This window comes from Scomber scombrus, chromosome 6 (assembly GCF_963691925.1).
Source record: "Scomber scombrus chromosome 6, fScoSco1.1, whole genome shotgun sequence".
In the NCBI taxonomy this organism is placed as follows: Eukaryota; Metazoa; Chordata; class Actinopteri; order Scombriformes; family Scombridae; genus Scomber; species Scomber scombrus.
In genome coordinates this window covers 26762957-26787043 of record NC_084975.1, presented here as the reverse complement: position 1 = coordinate 26787043, position 24087 = coordinate 26762957, and the positions used below count along the sequence as shown (strand labels likewise).

Sequence of the window (24087 nt, the reverse complement as noted above, 5' to 3'; positions counted from 1 at the left end):
ATAATATATGCATTATTATTTTATGGCAACCATGCCAAAAAAACATAATGATAGAAATACAGCCATTCTCTTTTGTAAGAGTAAATAAACTGTTATGTTAACTTTATGTTAAAGCTCAATTCTAAGTCAAATATTAATTCATTACAAACGTATTTTAATCTGTTACTATTATAAGTAACTGTATTTAAATGATCCTACTAATTGAACATTTTTCTTTATAATTAATACAAAATGATCATGTTCTCTAATTTCATATTTACCATGAGTACATGTCAATGCAGCTGTGAGTGTATGCGCTGCAGAAAAGAAACCATGCCAGCTGTTTTCTCTTTAACTTTTATTTGTGCAAAGCAGAAACATACATTTACAGCCAAGATCATTGCTATGCTGCGGCGGTTCACCAAAAACCATTTTATACGACAAGTATGTATTTATGAGTACATACCATATGCATTCAATATAGCTGCATAGATAGAAAAAAAAGGTTACCACTGTAAGTCACATGATAATGTAGTTATGGGTGCTGTCACAGAGTATATTGTGTTTTCCCCCCCCCCACAAAAATAAGAGTGATACATTAGCACAATGTACATTCTCAATAATATTTAGAATGGTAAAGGTATAAGTTTGCCATTCTTTAGATTTGGATAATTTATAGCATGACCCTCTATATATGTTGTTAGTGAATTTAACATATATTACATTACAGTGTTAACAGAAGTGAGGGTGTTTCTTTTTTCTTAACCAGGGACAAATGACATTTTTACTGGAATAACCAATTAGATTAAAATAGTAGTTCTTTTGGTCCAGAGTGTACATAGTAATGAACGAGTATGGAATGTACAGCAGTTACAGATTCATGGTGTCCATTTTGTATGTAAAACATAAAATCATGGCCAAGGACAAGATAATTAAGTTGGATATAGAGTATGGTGAAAGGGAAGGGCAAATGATACATTTCAAAAAAGAAAAACAACTTTCTGAATAAGAAAACACAAAGTCATATTAGGTAGAAAGAGGATAAAAATGCTTGCCCATGTGAAAAGAACAGGTACTAAAATAAAGATGAAGGATGTACCAGTAACTTTTATTTTTATAATAGTTCAGTTAAATCCACTGGACAATCTGCTGGTGCATCCTTCATTTCAAATAAAGATAAAACTATACATTGAGCACATTCCAAATGAAACATAACATTGAAATATACAAAATACACTTGCATGTAAAGTAAAACTAACATTTCAAGAACTTAAAAAAATCACAGTTAAACAACCTCCAAATGTACATTTAGTTTTTTCAGTCCTTAGATCAAAAGTGCCACAGTAGACATTCAAATACCTCTGGATGGTCCCAGTATCAGGTGACTGGTGCAGTCATTTGTTAAGTTTTGTGATCCGAATCAGTTCGCTCTGTTTGTGTTGAAGATGACTGTGTAGCCATTATAGCAAGAAGTATTAGGAAATGCCTACTGTACACGTCACAAAATCACAGGGTTTTTGGTAGTTTCGATGTTAAAACCCAGTGGCTCACAAGTACACAGGGAATATACCCTGCTGTATTACGTGCTACAACTAAACTGGAATAAACATGAATATGCATGTCAACTTTTGAAGTGATTACACAGCTTTCATTTGTATTAGCACAGTCACACAGCTGCATTTACTTTTGTGTCTTTTCACAGCATTTACAGCAACAACGAATCACACATTTTACGGCAAATAAGGGTCAAATAAAGTGTTTCTACCCAGTATTGTACAAGTAAACCAAATGTTGCGCAATATCCTTGCTTGAGGAGACAATTTAGATTGACCTTTTGAATTGACCATTTGCTAAATCCCCATTGTCCAATAATAGCTTAGCAACCGATTATAGCTAGGACCAGTGGGTTTGTCAAGTTTTGGATTTCTTCATGTTCTAGTGATGTTTTTGCCTTTTCTAAAACCAAAAATCAAAAGTGTATGTTTTGGATTTACAGATTCCATTTTAAAAAAGCCCTGTTCATGATTCCCACTGTCTGAAAGCATGTCCTGGATGCCATCAGAATTTAGGCTAAAGTTAGCAGTACCAGCAACACATATCGTGGGGTTAGGTTTTCCAAACACACTGGCTAGTCTTCATCATAAAGTTTTTTCTCTGTAAAAATTTTAAAAAAAAATGCAATATTTGAAGTATTTTAGCCTTTTTTTTTTTTTTTTTTTTTAAATTGAATCATACTGGAACTGTATCTTAGGCTTTTAGCATGATGTGCTTTATGGAATTCTGGAGTTAGCTGGAAAACTTTTTTTTTTAAAGTCTGACACAGCAAAGAATTAAGAATTGAGAAATTTAAGTGTTAGATCTGTCCTATTATTGTAAACTGAATATGTGTGTGAGAATGGAAAGCTTGACGTAGAAGTCGTCGATTGAGTAAAAGTGACGAATGGGTTGGGACTTAGCAAAAGGTCAATTTTAGTCTCGATGTTTTCTACTGGGTATTGTACCCTCCAAATACTGAAAATATGAAAAAAGTGTAGACAGTTGACACCAATCATGGAAAGCTCTGCTGCCATTGTTAACATTTTTAAATAAATCTAATAGTCATTGCTACTGTAATGACAAGCCCATGGTCAGGGGTACCAATTAGAGTGAAAAAAGAAATGCTAACAATACAAAAAAGCAGTTTTTCAACAACTGTGACAAGTGCCACACAAAAAAATGAACTAAAATTAAACATAGCAATGTCTCATTTAAAGGCAAGGTTAAGGCTGTCCTAGCAGCAGATGATAAATATGTGTATCTGGGTGTAATAGTATAGTTCTTGCGAGTTTGGTGCACATGTTATAACTTGCTCTGGTGAGGTAGAATTGAGCTGGTCTCAGGATGTTTGGATGAGCAGGACAGATTAGTCATAGTTTTCACTCTCACCATCGCTCATTTTGAACAATTTTGAACAATTATCCCACTGTGTATGAGAAAGCCTGAAAGCAGAACCTATGAGGTAAGCCTGGCGCACACAAAGCACAGTGTCTCTCTATCTCAGTACTGAATTCCTTTGTTAATGTGCATTAAGTAAGACTTTTATCCTGCTACAAAAGACCATTTTATGAGCCAGTGTTTGTTGGGGGGAGGTTGACAAAATGATTAACACCAATGATTCAGTTCTCAGCAGCAAAGAGTGCTCTTTGTCAATGATATATATGGTTAAACCCACATTTTACCAATTGGCCTTTTTATAGAGTTGCTACACAGCTGCAACTGCAATTTATTTAAAGTAATCTGTGCAAAATTCAGCTGTATTGTATGGTCTGTCTGCCTCTGTCGTTATTCTGGATTATGGGTACCATGATGAGGCAACCCAGCAGGAGGCACTTGTGCCAGAAAAACAGTGACGTCATCAAAGAATCCATAACCACAATAAGCACCCAAAATATACTGTATCAAGTTTTTCTTCAATGCAAAATTATGGTCATAGAGTATAACTGGAATGTCTCTTTGAACATATCCAATGGATAAACTAGACAAAGGTGTGAATTTACTTGTCCCAGTGATCCATATTAATACCATAAACCTATCACACCTCTGTACAGACGCTTACGAAAAGCTCATCAATGTAAGGGCTTTGTTAACAAGGAAGCCAGGCAAATCTGTAAGGGGAATACCTGAAGTTTGATAACTTTGATTTTGATTTGGTGGAGTTTAACACAGAAAAAGGAACCTCAACTGTTTACATACATGTAAATACAACATAATCGGATGCCCTGGCAATATTAAATACAGCTGTTTAAAAAAAGAAAATAGAACAAATATCAAGTGTGTAATATCTAAAAGTGTAGACGTCGATTTGACCTGTTGATCAAGTCAAGATTCCACCAGCCAACAAGCCAGCCCATCAGTAACAGATAGGGCCAGGTTACTGGCACATTGAGATCTATATATAATATACATAGTTAGCAGCTGGCTGCTTAAGTAAGCAGGAACCTACCAAGAGAAGTTCACATTTTGGTTCTTTCCCACAGAGCATTTCCATAAAGGAATGATCAATCCATATACATTGATGCAATGTTAACATTTCCAACCTAGCTGTAACCGAAATCCACCTTTCTCCAGCTCCAAACGTAACCCTTGTGTTAGTGGTATGGTTCAAACAAGGCAGAAGCAGAGAGCAGTTCTCACCAGTGATGAAGGTTAGTACAATCGATGTTTTCTCTTTTTTTGGCTCTCAGGGAGTTACGCAGTGTAAATTTTGAGCTGCAATGGATTTAGGGGTGTACTTTAAGCACCTAGCCATGTGATCAAGTTTTGGCTTTGGTCAACGCATCACCAACAGCAGCCAGCAAATACTCTCAAGGCAGGGAGTGTAAGTAAAGCATGTATTGTGGAATCTTTATCAGCCACTACTTCCTCCCCCTGCCGTTTGGCTTAACATGTTGTCAATCTATCCAATCATCTCATTCCATTAGACAGCCCAGATCTTCTTCTGCTGGAAGTAGGCTTCAAATCTGGCCATGGCGTACTCCTACAACACAGTCAAGTAAATATTATTATATACATGCATACTCACTACATTGCTGCTGTTATTCCTGTTATCATTCACCATTTATTTCCAATGGCTTCTACTTTTCCATCTTTTTAACTGCTGTTAAGCTACCATTAATGGAACATTTCCTGGAGATGTTTCACAGTAAAAGCCTACCAAGCTTGAGATTGATTATGCCCTTTGAGCCGTAGGAAGGCGTTTGATGTGAAACATTGAAACCATGTGTTTTATGACAGTGAATTAAGCGACTGAAAAGAACAGCCATGAAGAAATATTTGGAAAACATCTGTGAATGAAAACAGACCACAAAGTAGAATAGTTGTGCTGAGGAAATGTATATTATGCTAATGAAATGCTAAATAAAGACAACAGGTTAACATCCCCCAAATGATGTAATATTTCCAAATATCCAGGAATCATGTCCAGAAATGAGTTTTCAGTATTACCCAACTTGTAGCATAAAGCAACATTCTCTATCACCCAGAGAGTTGTGTCACAGACCTTCCTCAGTCTGTCTCTGTGATATCTTGTCAGGTTGACATGGCAGCCTGACCTCAACTCTGCTGTTTTTAACATGGTAATTATTGATAGTGCACCACCCTCCGTGACAATACGGTTTATTTCATATTACCTTACTTTAACTCCCTTAACAAGCATAAAAGTAATAAAATATAGGACTCACCAGGTATCCAAACTTGATGGTAGAGAGCCGGGCCTGAATGATGGACCACAAGCCCCAGAAGAAGTGGGATGCCAGAGCGAACCTATAGTCAGAAACACGTGGACACATAGTTTATTTAGTTTACCTTCTTGTTGTATTATGCCTTGTCACCTGACACTGTGTCCTACACCTGAGCTCACCTGTTGACCTCCACATACAGCTCCTCCTTGAGTTTCATTTGGTCCTCTTCACTCAGGTTGTCAAACCCTTGGTCAGACTCACTCAGGTAGTTTTCAATGAAGTGGAGCTGTACAGAGACACCACAAGTTTGCACAAGTCAGCAGTCAATAAATTAAACCAAATAAAAAGCTCAAACATATCATATACATATAACAAAAGTGAATAAGAAGACAGTCACCAGTATCATACACACCTGCTGGGCCTTTGAGGGGTAGGCCTGAGCATTCACTTTGAAGAAAGGAAACTCTTCACAGGTGTAGTCGTACATCCATTCGCAAAAATGGTTGCCGATATCAAATCCCCTGCAAGGTTGGATAGACACAATGACAGAGGAACAATTAGAGACGATGGATGACAATGTCGTTGTGTTGATTGACGACATAATTATGTTGTTGTGTTTACTAATAGGATGTAGAAACTAACTCCTAACAGTTGGGAAGAATTAGTTTCTATATCCAGTAATTTTAGCTTCTGAAAGAGAAATAATAAAGCTTTTGTATTTCAAACCCATTTATTTGATTTTTTGTTAGCTCTTCCTTTGTTTGAGTATCTTTCCTGCAAAACACAGGTTATAGGGTCATTTGCTGATTAGCACTAAACGCAAAGTACACCTGAGGTTGAAGGGAATGTCATTTGTTTTGCAGGTAAACAAAATAATTTGATGAACTTTTGGCTGTTGGTGGCCATAAAAGTCAGGGGTCCACCAAGTGTTCCAAGTGATTGGTGGACCCAATGGTGGCCAAAATGAATGGATATTTTTTTGACCTTGCTGGTGACACTAGATGAAAAATCATGATCGCCAAAGTCAGTAAGATTCAACCTCTGGGCACCATGAGTATCTGTACAAAATTTCAATCACTCCTACAGTTGTTGAGATATTTCCGCTTGGACCAAAGTGGTGGACCAGCTGACTGACAGCACCAGTACCATCCCCTAGAGTCCCACTGCGTTGATAACTAAAATGTAATATACTCAAAATGAGAAATAAATGTCTATTTCTAATAAAAGCTAGTATCGAGCACAGGCCATCTGGTAAATCAGGTAAATAAAGGCCACTATTTGAGAATTTGATTCTTAGAGCAAATAGATTATGGTGCATGTAGTCGTGTCTTAAATCAAAAATGTGCATGTTGATAGCCACAGATGCAGGGAAACCTTTCCAATTCCTCCCACTGCTCTCTAATACACTGCTTTAAGCCAAAATGGAGTTGCCATTATTAATGGCTGGAGGCTCAGCCCTTCCCACTCCTCTCTGCTCCTTTTTTTCACATCTAGCTCATATCAATGAGAAGAAACAATCCACAAGATATATGTCTTTGTGTCCATTTGTGGGCATGTTCTTCCTGTACATTCATGATGGCACACGTGTTCACATGTTGGTGTGTGCAGTGGGTCGCTTGTGTACAGACGGTCACGTGTTTTTCTCTGTAGCATATGAGGAGACTTAAAGGGGCCATGGTGAAGGGAGCTGCAGGGGAGGTGCGTGTGCGTCTGCGTGTGTGTGTGTGTGTGTGTGAGTGAGAGGAGGAGAGAGGGAGCTTTGTCTGAGATCATCAAGGCCAGTGTGATCGACGCACGTTTCCCATAAATGAGTCACTTAGGAATTCACACACACATTTTAAGTCCCTCTAAGGTGCAGATAAGAAGCTCTCCTTCATGTGTACAGTTATTATATTTTATTCCCAGTCTTTTCCCTGTTCTGTGTGCACTACTGTACAGGAAATCTATTGCACCATCATTTCCATTTGTTACACTGACAGGTCTTTCCTTTGTCTCCATCCTGTGCGTTGTCATTGGCCTGCCAAATTGTGGTTACATAACAGCTGCAGTGAATATTTTAACAGAGGGAGGGAGCCATGCATTATGACTGCCTGGGTGAAATATTGATAGAAGACAGATGAAATCCAGGCTGCGCTCTTTTTCCTCTCGTTTTCCCTCTGATTTTGCTTTCTTGCTGGCTCAATATCTAGGTTAGCCTCTCTTTGTTTCTTTGTCTATTTGACTCTCCACAACCCCCCATCCTCCTCACTTTTGGGTCCATAGCCAAGGTTTGATGGTAGGAAAAGAACTGGCAGGAGGATGAGGGACAGTGACGCAGCTGAAAGAGATTTAAACCCCCAACATCAGCAATAACAGCCAGTCTGCACAGGGCATTTGGTTCAGATTATTTAGGTGGATCAATTCTACTGTATTTATTAAACTATCTTGTAGATGTCAGGCTTCGAACACTGATAGCTGAGCTACACTTTACATTTCAGACAGAAGATGTGCAAACTAGACAGGAAATCCTGATAGCACTGAAAATATCCCTAGAGTTCACCAACAAACTGTGCGAAAATGGAATCTCACAGTTGCTTGATGACAGCTCGCAGTGTATTTTCAAAAAGTAAATTCAGAAGGAGCTCAGGGACAAAAGGAAAGGTTTGGGGAAAACCACCAAGATTAAGTGTGGAGGAACCGAGGAAGGGAAGGAACCCTTTGTCGTCTAGTTTCACTTCTCTGTGTTATGATGTGAAGGTCAACTTAACAAAATACATTCCTTAGATAGCGTTTCCTATTAGCTGCCTGTTCTCTGACTTCTGGATACAGTCTGCAGTTTAAAAAAAAATCTTAGTGGTATAAATTCAGTGTTGATATACCACTACAGTAGGTAATGGGACAATGTGAAAACCCTAACAAGAACAATGTAGCAAACGGCACAGAGGAATAAGACACTTGCTAGTAGCATTGATGATTTGTTGACAGAATGATAGAGTATCACCAGACTTCTCTTTCAAACCAACGTTGCAGTGGTTGGAATCTATAGCTGCTAAACGTACCTGTAGTTGTAGCTGCTGTACTCAAAGTCAATGAGCATCAGCTTCTGTTTATCTGAGCTCTGGCGGCCCTTCAGAAGCAGGATGTTCCCTGAAAGCAACACACACACACACAGATGTAATTTCTTCTAAATCACTAAACAGACAAGCAAGTGTCCAGCCTACAGTAAGAGGATTTTGGTGTCTGTATATATTTTTTTTTACCTTCCTGGCAATCGTTGTGGCAGAATACCACAGGAGCATGGGTGGAGTCCAGCAGAGACCTGATTGTACACATAAAGAAGTTAGAAGATGATCAATATGCAGAATGTTTAATATGTTCTGGACAAGAGGTTTTGGCTCAAGCTAAACAGTGTGCATCTTTACATACTGACTAGAACGATCGCTATGTTGGGATCAAATATTCTGGATATCACCAAGGAGGCTTCATCTCTGTGTTGTACTTAATTAAACAGCTCATTCAAAGGCTTGCAACAAATTTGAGACCAGGTATTAAAAAACTGAAGCTGACACTATTTTTTCAAATCCTGGAATGTGAGAAAAAGTCCTTTAGAGACAACAGATGGTGGTTCCTTTGGGTCTGGATTAACAGCTTAAATCCACAGAGCTGCTGGAACAAACAAGTAGTTTGATCTATTTACTTGGCAGTTTGGTTAAGCCACCCTCCAATAAGGTTTGCATATTATACATGATTTGAATAACCCTAATATATACAGTACATTGAAAGTCAATAAATGTGGTGCTCAGAATAACAACACAGAGTTACCCAGGTGCTGAAAGTTCTGCTTTCCAACATCACTTTCTGGGCGGAATTCCAGTTTTGGAACAAGAACTGAGTGAAAAAAACATGCCAGTGCTTCATTGCACTTTCTCTCTACAGTCACTATTTAAAACATGAGCAGGTTAGCACTTTGCAATTTTAATGAGACAGTGTCCAGTGTTCCAGTTTGCTGTGTTAAAGTTCTTACTCACAGGTTCATCTGAGGTTTTTCTACTGTAAACACCATCACAGGACCTACACATTCTGTACATTCTGTTGCATAACACCGCAGCTGGAAACTCTCCATGCATGTGACGTGTGCCTATTGACTCTGGTGCTGGTATGTGTGTGTGTGTGTGTGTGTGTGTGTGTGTGTGTGTGTGTGTGTGTGTGTGTGTGTGTGTATATGTGCCTTTCTATCTTTGAGAGAACCCGTTTCAGTTGACAACATTTCTGTGTTGGGAGGTGGTCAGTCCTCACAACTTAAAAGGTCAATTTGAGGGTTAAAACTTGGTTATAAGGTTAAGGTTAGAATTGGGTTTAGGTTCAGTTTAGGGTAAGGGTTGGGTTTAATCATTTAGTGTTATGATGGTTGGAACAGGATATAAAGACAACTGCGTGTGTGTGTGTGGGTGTGTTTGTACAGCATCGTACTTGAGCATATCCATCTCCTGAGGCAGGTTGTAGCTGAGCAGGCGGTTGAAACGACGCAGGTGGGACTCTCTGGTGAAGTTGAGCTTCATGACTTGTCTCAGGTACCTGGTGAGAGTTACAGACAAACTGTTACTCCACTATTTCCATCATACATGTTTGTCTTTAATCTAATAAAGCAGTGTAATACACGATGAGGTCAGCATCATGTGAGAGAAACATTACGTTCCCTAACTACACTTTAATGTCATCCTGACTCACTGATAGCAATGATGACACATCTCGACAAACAAACACAGAGAATTAGACGTTATTACTGGCCTCACTGGAACGCAACACGTGTTTATTCGTTTCTTCTTCTACTAATACAATTACAATAAATACTTGATTATAGTAATGTATAAACCAACAAAGTAACACATTATTTTATATCCCCCAATTTAGCATTCATAAGCAGTACATAAATAGTTAAAAGATGGTCTATAATACACTGTTATGATTTGTAAATAACTAGTATACTGAAAAAACAAATAATAAATGAAAATTTAGCAAAGTTGTAATAATATAAAATCTTCGTAGGAGACACTAAAGACTTAAAATGTCCTTACAACTATAGTATAGTGCATTACAAAGAATTCATGAATGTTTATATACCGCTTACAAATGCTGAATAAATGAACAACGTAAAGATTCGTAAAAATGATTAAAAATAAAAAAGGATAAATGAAATATTAGTTAGTAATAGTATAGTGGTAGTAATAGTGGTGGTTTGGTTGTATTAAGAGATGCATTAGTCCTGGAATAAGACAGTAGTAGTAGTTCTGCGTGTGTGCGCGCGTGTGTGTGTGTGTGTGTGCGTGTGTGTGTGTGTGTGTGTGTGAGACAGAGTGTGAACACAGAGTATGTATGCAGGTGGAGAGAAGAGGAACAGAGATCTGAACGTGGTTTGTCAGTGCTAAGTCAGAAATAATATTCACATTTGTTCTCTATTTTTCACACGAATGGTGAAAAACACTCAGAATATTTCTTCAGGGAGGTTGAATGCTTGTTGATTAACACAGATGAGTAGCAATAGCAGTTGCTTTTGTGCGGACTCATCATTACCGCCACTATCACACCACTTCTATTTTTACAACACAAAGATACAAGCATATAGTCAGAAGTGAGATTCATAGAAAATGAGCTCCATTTAACTCTAGCATTGATATCTATGACTGTGATGCCTTTATAAATGAGTGATGTATTAGACATCTATGGGAACAACAAGATCCTAAGTATGAATCAGACTCTGTGTAGCTGCATCATCAAATGGACCGGTATAGCATACAAGATTCGCTAAGCTAGCAAGCATTTTGTGTGGATTGTTTGAGCTAAAGTAAGTGAAGAAGGCAATAAAAGCCTTGAATAAATGAATACATCTGCTATTTTATTTCATTTTCTTTTAAGATCAAGCTTCTTTGTTTCTTTCTTGTTTTAAATGGAGCGGCATGTTTAAAGGTTGATATATATCAGGTTCAATTAGGTACTTTTATATAACTGTGTATCAATGATAATATAACTTTTTGAGGTGTTGTTTAAATGTAGAGATGAACACACTCAAAACTGTGTTCCAACTTCTCTGACATGTCTAAAAAGTCAGCTGTAAGAAATGGCTACAGCAGCATGTGAATTCTAATTTTTTTTTTTTTAAATATTGCACAGTAGTCCAGCTGAAGAAAACTCTCATCTAATCATCTCTTATAAAGTTATCCATGAGTCATGTTTATGATACATAATCCAGTAAGTGATAAATCAGTTTTTAGGTCCGTTCAAAGAGGAAAAGTTGAAATCGACAATGGACTTTATCATCACACGCTAACAAACATTGTGCAATGTAAACCTTGTAAACACACTATAAATAAATCTGAAAGCAATTCAAACAGAAATGTGTCATGATAAGCTGACTGCCAACTCATTACTTGTCAATAAGTAATCAGTGATGTAATGTGTTATCGTAAAACTTATCGGCACAGTCTTTAATGTTTTCCTCTCACTTGTGTTAGCCAGAGCGGGGACAGAATGAGCTTACGAATATCCCTAAAAAAAAGATGGGGTCAAGGCGACGAGATTCTCTTGACTTACTTGTCCATGGTACCAAACAGCCACTTGGGTTCCTTGTTGAAAGGCATTCTCATTGCATGAAACTTGGCCATCTTCTCTGCAACCTCCGCTGAGATACTAGGGTCACTTAACTCACAGGTGTCCAGTTTACGGCTCTGTTAACAGGATATTATGTTATAATGTTATTTAAATAATAACCATAATTTTCTATGAAAACTAATAATGTCATAGTAGCCTTTATCACAATATGCTGCAGCACTGATAACTGCACATTCACAGTTGGAATCAATTCATATCGAAATCTTGAGATATCACGAGTCAACAATGTTGGTGAACCCTGCCAGCTTGGCAAACATGAATCAGCTGTGTACAGTTTACTATGTTATCAAACACTTCATGATAACTAGTATTTAAGTTCGAAGGTCAGTCAGCTTTTTGTTGTTGTAGTAAATCCATTCAGTTCCATCTAGTTTAAGGGACTTGAATGTCTTGAATGACTTGCAGTCCATCAGTTTAATGGTAGCTTACATGAAATCAACTGAGGTCAATATTCTGCCATATGTAAAATAATGAGCAGATGTTTTACGGTTTATTCATTCTTTCTGATACATCAATCAATAACGCATCATTGAATAGTACATCTCACACATATATATACTCTCACATGATGTTTTTTCTCTAAACATTTACTATTTAGGGTAAAATATGTTAAAGTTTAGGGGAATAAGTTGGATATTATTTATCAAAAATGTGACACTAAGCTATGCTGCTCTATCAGGACTGTTTGGGTATGGTTTAATTTGACTGACACCATAATCAAACAACCCTCAACACATTTTCATTAAGCAAAGAAGACAAATATTTGAACAGACATTTTAAAAACTTGTCAGTTAACTTGGTAATACAGCATTATAACTAATTCAAAATTAAGATGTAGCACATGAGTTAAATTTGCCTTCGGATGCTTCACAGCGGTCGAGATAATTGCGGGTCTACTGTGCATAAGGTGCTCCTATTACGTTTTTTTAAGCTAATCACACAAGTAAACATACACAAACACGTGCACATATGAATAACAACAAGGTAACTTACAGGAACATACTGCTCCAGTCGGCCCTGAGGGAAGATACCGTAGAGTTTAGGTCCCAACTCCCTCTCTGCCAAGATCGCAAACATCACACTCTCAAGCACCATGGCCTCTGCCCCCTGTAAATACACACATACAAGCACAACAGTAAGAAACCTAACAGCAAAACGAGTATGTGTGCAGCCCATATGATCACCACCGCCACCACTACCCATCCGTGCTGCAAAATGGAAACAGGAACAGCATAGAACATTAGCCAGAAAGCTTTTCCTCGTCACAATTTCTGCAAACATGAAAGATGGAGTGAGATGGGTTGAGAGTCATGAAGGAAACAAGACTTTGACTGGTCGGCTCCTTTCAAACATGAAATCTTTTAACAGTGCTTGGTTCATGTTTAAGAATTTTTAGCTTTTATCTGTTAAAGATCACAGGTAGAGTCACATGTATTTGCCATGGTGAGCATTTTAATTTGACTCGCCACGAGCCCTGTAAAGTATGCATGTAATCATCTTTGGATGCTATTTGGAAACAAACAGCAAATAAACAAATGTGCCGATTTTGAAAAATCCGTAAGTAGACTCTAAAGTGTGTTCTTTTAATTGGATATTTTCATCATCAAAAGTCATACAATGTGTGCCATAGGGTTAATTAGAACTGGCACCATATGTTAAAGAATTAAGAATGTGTAAGGCACATAAGAAAAGATAATTTGGTGTCAGTGCTAATAGCCATGTAGCCATATATTTTCTAAGGTATGTAAGCAGGCAAACTGCCAAGGCAACTTTATAAGTCTGACAGGAAAAGATAAAGTGCATGTCTTTAAGTGGAAATTAGGGGGAGGAGGAGAAAGATGGCGGAGTTTAAATGAGGAGAAATGCTGTGGTTAGGGTTAGATGGGTTCGCCTGTCAGAGCGGTGAGGAGAACACAAGAGGTAGATTAAAACTTCCAGGAAGAGTTTGGCCGACTCGGAGCACCAGTCACGGTCGAAGCAGTTGAAGCAAAGAAGACAGCCTCGTCTTTCTTCCTTTATGTTCGAGACGCACAAAAACTCACACACCAACACACACAGCCTAGAGCACAGCAGTGGCCAAGACTGACAGTGGAACCTTCTCTTATACCAGTACAAACACATGTTCAAGACCTGAAAGACTAAAGCCGAGTGCTGGCTTCTCACTCGCTTCATTTAGCTTCACTTTATTGTGTTGAGAAGACAAAAGACTGGGCTTTAAACCAAATAGGCAGGAGGTCATAAGCAGGGGAGAGGGCTTGTTGGCTAATTAGCAGAGTCAGACTCGCTAGTGCTCCAACGCTCAGCATACAGCTGATTCACTTGTGATGAATATCAACTATTAATCCTAATAACAGAAAATGAAGTTATTACCTTGATATTTCTGACTAGTAACAAACACAGCAACTTCGCAACTTGCCAGCTTTTAAGGTGACTTTACTGGTACAGCAACAACTACATTTAATTTAGATATGAAGTTTTCAAGCTCATGCTCCAATTGATTTAAATGCAACACTAAATGGTTGCAATAATAAGCAGTACAACATATTGTTAAGGTAACTCTCTTATAGCCTTCAGATAAATGGCTGCAGAGACAGATTTGGATCTGAACGCTGGGCTAGCAGCCAGGAATGTGTTTCATGTTGATTGTCCCGCAGGAAGCCAACTTGAAAGGAAACAAAACTGCCTGCTTTGTGGCGTCCAAGATGTTATTTTGAATCATGGTGCAAAACATAACTGCACCACCTACTGAGAGGCTCAATACTAAGCTCTTCACTTGAAAGACTGTAATATGTAATTATATACACAACACTTGAAATAACAAGTGAAAATTCTAGTTCAATTTTCCTTTTCAGCAATGACTTTAATAAGAGTAAAAATATGTAAAATATGAGACCAGGCAAGGTTGATAAAGAATTATAAGAGTTATTTTTTTGAAGAGACAAAGTTCCTAACATGTTATTGTAGTGGCTATGCTCCAACAGCCTACTTGTAACGAGCTGTCAAATACAGGAAAGTTATCAGAAAATTGTTGTACTATTTGTGTTTCCTTTTATATATCTTAAAGAAAATGATTGCTGATGATTGCATTTTTGACTTTGAAAATCTCATTTCACAATTTTTGCAGATGAGACGAGCGTTGTCATCTGCAAAGGAACTGCACATTCATATCCCATTACATTTGTAAATAATAGAAAATTGTATGAAGCCTTTTGTTGGTCCAGTTTGATAAATCGCCTCAAGTGACGTCACTTGAGTCAGCGTTGAAGACAATACGTTTGAAAATGACAAAAAAAAATTGGGGATGTGGAAAAAGACAGAAGGGAGGTTATCAGACCATTGTGGATAATGTAGGCGGCAGATTTTGACATGGGAGAAGAAAGCACGGAATAAAAAAGGACAATATCTACATTGATGTTGATCTTCTTTTTTTTTTTAAACTGTCCATCCTGAGTCCAACTATGATATATGAGTGCGACGTTAAATCAATGTAGAACTCTTAAGAAGAGGCTTGGACAGAAAATGTTGTCCAAGACTAATGGCTATTAACATATTGACTATTAACATCAAGATATTTTATTCAATAAATTACAACTGGATCAAGAAATGTTTAATGTTTATGTCCCATGAGAAGCAAATTGTTTGAAGCACAGAACAATCTATCATTTTCTCACGTCTGCATGATGTTTCTATCAGCGTAATATATATAAGACAAGACAGAAACTTAGCAACGCTTTGCACATCTTGAGTAAACAAAATATCTAACTCCTGTGGATTGCGCAGCACATTCTGCTTCACTCCCTGGGCATTTGTTCAGAGAAAACTCTCCAACGTTACATAACACCTTATCTGCACAGTGCTGATCACATGCGGATTCAAATCCCCAACATGAATTATCCACATTACCATAATCATCTTGACACACATACTGCGAGACAACAGGCCAGCTGCCCGGTCCATGTGTAACGCAGAGCAAAAAGACTCAAAACCCATTAGGGTCGGCTTATAGAATGTATCACTCCACTGACCATATTTCAGTGAGTCAGCGAGTGCATCGTCTCCATTAACATAGCTGTAGTGACCTAGATCTGCAGCATCCAGCCCGCATATGTATATTCAGAGCTTATTTTTGGCTTGTTCTAACCTACATGCGTGCCAAGTGAACAGTAAGAGAAATCTAGGATTCTGTTCAATTGTGATATTTATTTAAGTGATAACGTGTACAAATATACTTTAGGGTCAGTTTTGAGGGCAGAGCTGTGCTATCCCTTTCATTCAGAATTATGCCAGCTATAACAATGTTTACTGTGCTCTTGAGTAGGTCACAGATTTAAATTTTGCTGTACAGCGATGAAGAGAAAAGGGATGTGCGAATAATTGAAAAACAGCTGTAGCAGTGGCAGTGAATTAGCATCTAATTTCTAATCTGGAATGACATCAAAAATCACTCAAAACACACATAAATACCCTCTCTTTTACTATATGTATGGATTACCCTAAACATGACCACCATTCATCCCTGGAGCTGCTGTCTAGATGCTTTCAAAGTGTCCACACAAGTGAGTGCAGTGGCCTCATTGACGGCCCGACAGCTCTGCAGTCCTCCTATCAACCTCTCTTTCATTTCCTCTGACCTATTTTAAAAGGCCAGTGTTCGATTTGCAGCTTGTTTCATTTCACTCACTCTCCCAGGCAAGTCTCCCTCCGGTTCAAAAGTGAATTATCAACAAGTCATACTGTAGGTGTCAAGTCAGCTCAGTGATAAGACACAGAAGAATTTCAGTATTCATAATAAGCACCTCCCGCATACTACTTCCTGCAATTCAGACAGGAAACAGCAACGTCCTGTAGTAAATCTTAATATCCTTTTTGAAGTCCCCCTTCCTGTTAAAAGGTGCTATGCCTATTATTTAACCTCCAAATGGCGGTTACTGACAGCTGATCTTGTTCTCTGCAAATATTTGATTACATTTGAATTGTTATATTTACACTAGTCTCATAGCAGTGCTTCTACTCTGCTCAGAGGTATTTAACAGCTGGCCTTGGAGTGTTGCAGCAGGTGTACTGGGAGCTGCAGACAGCTGCTGCTTTAACCTCCATACTTATCTGTCCTGTAATGTGTGCCAATAAGCCTGTATAGGGATAGATTATAACTACAGGCTAGCCACGTCCATCTGAAGTAAACAGAACCAGATTTGTACATTGGTTTCACTCATCTGTCTACGATGAACTCATGTCAAAGGACAGTGATAAGGAGTTAAATAAATACACATTCTCCTAAAAAGTCTTGTTGCTACTCAACACAAACCAACCACGGACCAATCAAAACTATTTTAAGGCCGATACTGATATATCTTAGAGTTTGGTGTCTGACAACAACATCTCAGTCAAAAGAAAACATTTTTTTACTTCCAACATATCTTTTTACACAGTTTATACATACAGTTAGTACACTAGGTAATGTATATCTGTGGGTAATATTCCATAAATCCTCAAATAAAAGACCGTTTTTGAAATAATGACCAAGCGCTTTTGCTAATACTAGCTAGTACAGAATAGGCCACACCCTAAAAAAACACAGAGGTAAAAAACAAACTACTATTTGATCTCTTAATCGCTCACATGGTAAATTTAGCATAATGTACATTTCCACAGCTCCAATTACATAACAAACATGGGATAATGCTTGAGATTGTGTCAGCATTAGAGTAAGTAGCAAAGTTCAACGGATTATAAATTAAAGTAAAGCCTTCAACTAATGATTACTTTTATTACCAATTAATCTGCTGATTCATTTTTTCATTAATTATTAAAGTGGATTAGTAGCTCAGTTTATAAAATGTCAGCCTTCAAAAGATATTCAATTCATTGCCATTAGACAAAGAGAACCAGTTTATATTCTTTTTCTTCTCTACTACAGCATACATGTTGTCCCCTTTGACAAAAATCCAATTTATATGTTGAATTATTCGGTTTCATCAAGGCGCCTCCTTATTTAGCATTAATTTGATGAAATACTGTTCTGTCAAACATCTACTGCATAAAGTGATAATGTAGTGTTTTTTATCGTAGACAGGGCAGAGCGGTCACACTGAGCCTGATAGCATCCTGATACATGACACAAGAGCCACAGACAGAACAACAACCCCCATTAGCTTTCTTACTAAAGTCTCCTTCTTATGTAACTTACAAAAATGCACCGTAGCTTGTTGAATGACCTACCAAACAAATATTAACCAGTGTAAAGTACAGCTGAAAGCCAATTAGCTGCAACACAATGTAAACATTACTGTCCATGAACCTGTACAACAGCAGTTTAACTTTGTCTCTATTCTGTATGGTGTAAAACCAGCTTGCCAGCTAATGTCAATCGAACAAGCAGACACAACCTTTTTTCTTCATTTTAATAATAAAAAAAGGATTACCAATACATTAAGTTGACAGTATTTTGGACTGCAAAGAGGGATGATTAAATGAGACTTCAGTTAGACTTAATGAAGGCAAAAATTATTCTTTGTCAAAGGATTAATCAACCAATTGTTTGAGGTCTACATAAAAGCCTATCTCTGCTATAATCTGCTTCAAATAAAGGCCTGGTTTCCTCTGCAGATGAGTTAAATAAAGGCTATGGCCACTATCTCACAACAGTATATTTGTCTGTTATACATTTGTGTATTTTTATAGGCACATATCTCTAATAAACAGATACATCTACTGGGAACTTTTATATGTACACTGTCTGCCAGCGTCCATTCCTCGGACACAGCATTTCTACACTATGCCTTACGTGTGATTACGCTGCGGTGACGTTTGAAAGATCCCCACAGGGATTAATACTGTGTCACCCCATCTAATCCAAATAGGATTTACCTACACCAGACAGCATTGTTACCGAGAAGGGTCCAGGTGAAGCTATCCTGAAACACTGACACAGGGTCAGTCCTGCATAATCCCTGCACTGCTTACTGAAGGCTGGGATTAGAAGGAAGGCAACCTGCCTCTACAAGCAGCATTCATGAAGGAAAAGATGCCAGAGTGTTAACAATGGCTAACTAGCTGATGAACTCGCCTCAGTCACATGATAGGGGAAGTTGTGACTCACCGTCGTAATTTGAGAGTCAGGCTTCATGATCACATGATATATGATGTAGGGTAAAGGAATTTTCTAGGTCAGTAGGTGTAAGGCTTGGCAGTGCTTGAGGCTGCCAGTGACTTTCTGAAAATGTTGCATTCATGTTGAATCAGATTCTGTAAAAAAAAAACCTTGTCTGATGCTTTTTTTGCTTTGGCATGTACAGTCCTGTGTTCCACATAAGATTTCCTCAGTTGAACTTTGCAGTTGAATTCATGCCATATGAGCTGCAATGAATGATTATTCTGATTAGAACTATTCCGTCAAGTATTTTTTCAATTAATCAACTTGTTCGGTCGATAATAATGCCGAAAAGTGTCAATCAGTGTTTAGCTCGAGCAGATATCTTGTTTTGGTCCAACCAACAGTCCACAACACAAAGATATTCAGTTTACTGTCATGAAAGACTAAAGTAATCAGACAATATTCACATTTGAGAAGCTGGGGCCAGAGATTATTGAAATCTCCTGCTTAAACATGTCTCATAATGATTCATCATTATCAATCCAATAGCTGGCAACTATTCAATTAACCATTGCTAAGTTTACCAATATAACAATCAATTTTCGTTAATGACTAAGCCACCTCAGGTGAATTATATCTATAGCATGACTGTAGCATCTCCCTGCTCAGTTTTTTTACAGTAACGCTGAGCAGGGGGTTAGCAAAGGGAGTCAGGTGTGAAATCGATCATGAACTCAAGTTCAACAACCCACAGGGATACAAAGGTTCTGCCATCTCTGTAATTTCCCCGAAACAACTGCTGCACCAGGAGAATGAAACCCCATCCCGACAGAGATATGAGTACCAGGAGGATTTAGGGAATTTTAAAAAATACATTTTCAGGACAGTCAGTGAGGGGGAGTTGAAACATGAGATGGTGAGTGATGTGTTGACTCAAACAGCTGGATGGACACTGGGCAGAGAGACAAATTGTACGGTTGCACCATCATCAGTTACTTACTTGCAAGTGATTTTCTTTGTTTGACTGTCGGGAATCCCCTTTATTACAGGACATCTATCAACAAGAGAAAAAGGAAAGAACTATCCATGAATACATGTGAAGCCGTCCAAGGAGCGTCAACATCAACAACGTAGCCATGCCCGCAGCGCAGATAGTGCAGTATGATTTCAAACAAACAATAAGTCTTTTGGAAGTGACCGTGCAGAAGACCGGCCAGACTATTCGCGTGCGCTCCCATTACCACCCGCTCAACGCAACAGCCAGAAAAAATAGAGCAGAGATAGAAGTCAGACAGTGCAAAGATAGCAGGTGTTATCTCTGAGGAAAAGAGAGATCAAACTATTTTATATTACGCAACTTTAAAACCTGCTGTTGGGCATTATATTTTACTTTGGATTACATTCATTTTAAGTGAGCTAAAAATACACACATTTATTTGGTGAATTTACTCATTAAATCATCATGCGAGCCACATATCTTCATTGCCGAGAAACGCTGTCCCCGGCGTAGGTAAAGGTTTGTTTAATCATTAGTAGCTGTGCACTCTGATAATGACATCTGAGTTCCTTAGTTCCTTAATCATATTAGCTTTTGATTAGACATCACTAATTCCTCTGTCCTGACGGAGATTGCTGCAGTTACCTTGGTGAAGGACGTAGCGCTCTCTCAGATATCCCTCGCAATAAAAGCTAACTGCTTATATGCCCATTAGCAACTACACAGACTTCAGTTAATACTTAATGCAGGTCTCATCAGGGCTGCAGTTAATGTGCACATGAAAATGAATCACTTAATGGCCACAAATGACAAATTTTAAAGCTGGGGAAGCAGAAAGTGACTGGGCGAATATATCTCTGCGTCTTTGTTTTGGCTTAGGCCTTTACTTATCACAGCAGGCTGGAACAAACAGCTCATGCTCAAAATCTAACACTTCCAATGGTGAAGCACCAGCAGAAGATTAGAATGTGCTGCCTTCAGGAGTCCTGTGCAAATATTTTGAAGTCCTTGAACTCTTGTCACTAAGTATTTTGCAAGTGAAATCAATACACTCCGAAGTGTGATGATGACTCAACAGTTATCTTTGGAGCAGTTTGGTTACACTTTGTAATACTGCAGAATGTATCTGCGTTAGAGTGGCTGGTATCATGAACTCTGGACGCAACAGCCACATCATCTTAGGGAGATAAAAACGTCTCTATCTCACTGCGTTAACTGCAACCAATGCAGGGCAGCATCAAAATACATTATCTATCGGCTTTTTGTGCAAACTGTGAAGCAACAACGAGTCAAGTTGCACGCAGAAAAGTGCCTATTCTTGTTGCTGTTTTGGTTTTTTCGGCTGCAAGTGGGCAGATTTACTCTCAGTTATCCCACTAGTGCAAAAATTCAGCTGACCTCTTAATGATTAAGAATCACACGGCAGGGATTTAGAGAGGAAAAGAGACAGACAGGAGAGGTGTTTCAGCACTTTGTTTTCCCTCCATACTGTATCTTCCCAGCATTGGCAGCTGGGGTTGTGCTACATGAATGTGTGTTACGTCTTTGTATTAGGCTGAGATTTCAGAGATCTCATACTGTACCGTGTTTTTTGGTGGGTTCACCTGGGAACAAGAGTGCCCAAGGCACGCTCCTTTGGGAAGCCTACGGCAAAGAACACATGCATGTACAGCCATGGGGGTACATCACCATGTACAACAATGGCTAACACGCGCACACACACATACACACACACACACACACACACACATACACACGTGAAGGCATAACAGCACATGCATGCATACACTAACATAAGCATATGACCTAACAACGCACGCACGCACACACACACACACACACACACACACACACACACCCAACAACAACCTCTGGTGGTCACATCACACAGCTATTATCTTTTTGTTTGTTTGTTTATTGTCTGATTTCTAATAAACTTAAACAATTCAGTAACTTTTTGGTGTCACTTTGGTGATAACAATAGAAAAGTCAAACATTTATATAGTTTTAGTTAAAAGACAATCAGTGTATTATGTTTACATTTCTGATGTTAGCTGTGTGTGTACATCGTCATTACAAGCAGCTAAACTCAAATAACTACAGACTAACCTACTCAGTGGACACTGGTTTGTCTGAGATGACAACGCATCCTTTGTGAAGTGCTTGGCTTACTTGTAACTCTGTTTGTACAATAAAACAACAGCATTGAGCTGTTTGTCAAAGTGATGAGAGATGCGGCTCCCACCTGCAGGATGGCCCCATAGAGGCGCAGCAGGATGCTCCTTGGCTCGTCCCCAACAGTGTCCAGGCTGTCAGGGATGCTACACAGGAAGAGCTTGTTGCTCAGACCACCCCTGGAGGACAGATGGTCAAAGTCAGTGAATATGATAAACAATGTTATTATTGCAGGATCTTATTCAGCCATTTTCTCTCTTTCTTAATACTTAATAATAATGGTAACAATATTAGAACTTATTTGACCAAATGTACAGTTTCCTCTTAACTACAGTGGCTAAACTATTCCTCATAAATCCTCTGAATAAATTGTTGGTATAACTTTGGCTGCTTTGTTAGTCCTATATTGTGCTGTTTCACCTTTACAAATGATTTCATACTTAAAGCAGCAGCTTTTTAAAACAAGGTTAAAAACCTCTATTTGGATTGACAAACAACTGAAACGGCATCTATAGCAAATAAGATCATAATTAGTCTCTACACCAATTGCTGCCCCCCCCCCCCCCCCATCAGTCAATAACACTATCATTATCCTTCATGAAGCTGTGAGAGAGCAAAGACTGTATACACAGTCACTATTTTATGGTCCAGGAGAACATTTTTATAGAATATAAAGAATACAAAAAACATGTTTGAATGCTGATTTTTTTAGTTAAATTTCCACATTTTCATATACAAAAATGTGTATCAGCTGCACAAAATTTCTTTAAAAATTGTGCATTTTATTTCTATTTTTTTTTTTAATATAATTCATGTTATATTAGGGAGGGAAAAGGATCAAATTTGACCCTGAACAGTATATTGTAGTTAAAAGGTGAAAGTTGTACTGCAGTCCACCAGTGTTTTAAGTGAATGACAGCAAAACAATGATTTAACAACTGACTCTGAAGGCTGTGGAAATGAATTTAGGTGTGTCATGAAGCTTTTCTTTGTGATGTTGCAGTATAGCTTTTCACCACACAGTCTTTTTTTTTTTTATCTCGTGGACAGTGTAGCTCACTGAGTAGATCCAAGGATGCCATCATGAGACAGCTTGAATCTCATATATTCTTGTTCACATGAACAGTACCATAGCAACAGCCTTTATTTGAATATTTTAAGGCGGGTTTAGCCTAGGTAACTGTCTGCTTTCTGGGCATTATCACACACTAGCTCCCAACAGCAGGGCCTGCATCCATCACACAAGCAGATGAACACACTGTACCTTATAATGGTGATGTGGAAATCGTCCTCCGACATGGTTTTCCAGGTTCCGTGGAGGAACTCCCTGCACCACAGATAGGCCTTGTGCTTAGTGTCCTGGTCGGGTTCGTCGGGGCGGACCAGCTCCTTGCATTCCTCCTGAGTGTCGGGCTGGACCTGCAAGGCGTTTTCGGTCACTAGCAGACCCAGTGACATGGAGGGAGAGGAAGACACCCCGTTGATAAATTTAGTTTTCATTGTTGTCTTTAAAATAATGTGGAATAAAACTCAAATATTCTGAGCTGAATTGCTTCCCCCAGCAGCGAGCTAGTTTGTGTCGCAGCAAAATTTATTTCCGCTATTTTTGAGCGCCAGACTATTTTTTTTTCTCTCTGTAAGTTTATAATAGACACAAATGTTGTTTCGTTTTCTTTATTATTCGGTGTTAAGAGAAGATACGAAGAGGCGTTGTAGCTTTGTGGAGAAGTCACATAGAGGATGCGAACTGCAATGAGGATCGTCGGAGAATGAATCAAGTCTGAGCGACGCGCCGATTTAAGGGTAGGGCGGGGAGGGAGGGTCACACGCCTTTCCTCTTCTCTGATTGGCTGATTCAGATACTGCCCTGCAGGACCAAAACAAACCAGATGGTGCCTTCAGGGTTGTGGGACATACAAAAAGTACACATGATTCTGCGACACACACACAGAAAAAAGAATTTAAATAAATTAATTTGT

The 24087-nt window shown here is 38.5% G+C and overlaps 1 protein-coding gene across 3 annotated transcripts; it reads right to left on the bottom strand.

Annotated features, from left to right (window-relative positions):
- Positions 1-550: 550 nt before the first annotated feature.
- chka (choline kinase alpha) lies at positions 551-23860 on the bottom strand. 3 transcript variants are annotated; one of them, XM_062420031.1, is made up of 12 exons: positions 23373-23860; positions 22179-22287; positions 19937-19990; positions 12837-12950; positions 11766-11899; positions 9648-9752; positions 8438-8496; positions 8237-8324; positions 5611-5719; positions 5378-5484; positions 5199-5280; positions 551-4495 (listed from the first exon to the last, which is right to left on the bottom strand). In XM_062420031.1, exons 1-12 carry the CDS (start codon positions 23606-23608, stop codon positions 4436-4438), a joined length of 1257 nt encoding a protein of 418 aa, XP_062276015.1. In that variant the 5' UTR covers positions 23609-23860; the 3' UTR covers positions 551-4435. The 3 variants fall into 3 exon arrangements, with proteins under 3 accessions (XP_062276015.1, XP_062276016.1, XP_062276017.1); XM_062420032.1 differs by lacking the exon at positions 19937-19990; XM_062420033.1 differs by lacking the exons at positions 22179-22287; positions 23373-23860 and adding an exon at positions 21517-22167.
- Positions 23861-24087: the final 227 nt, after the last annotated feature.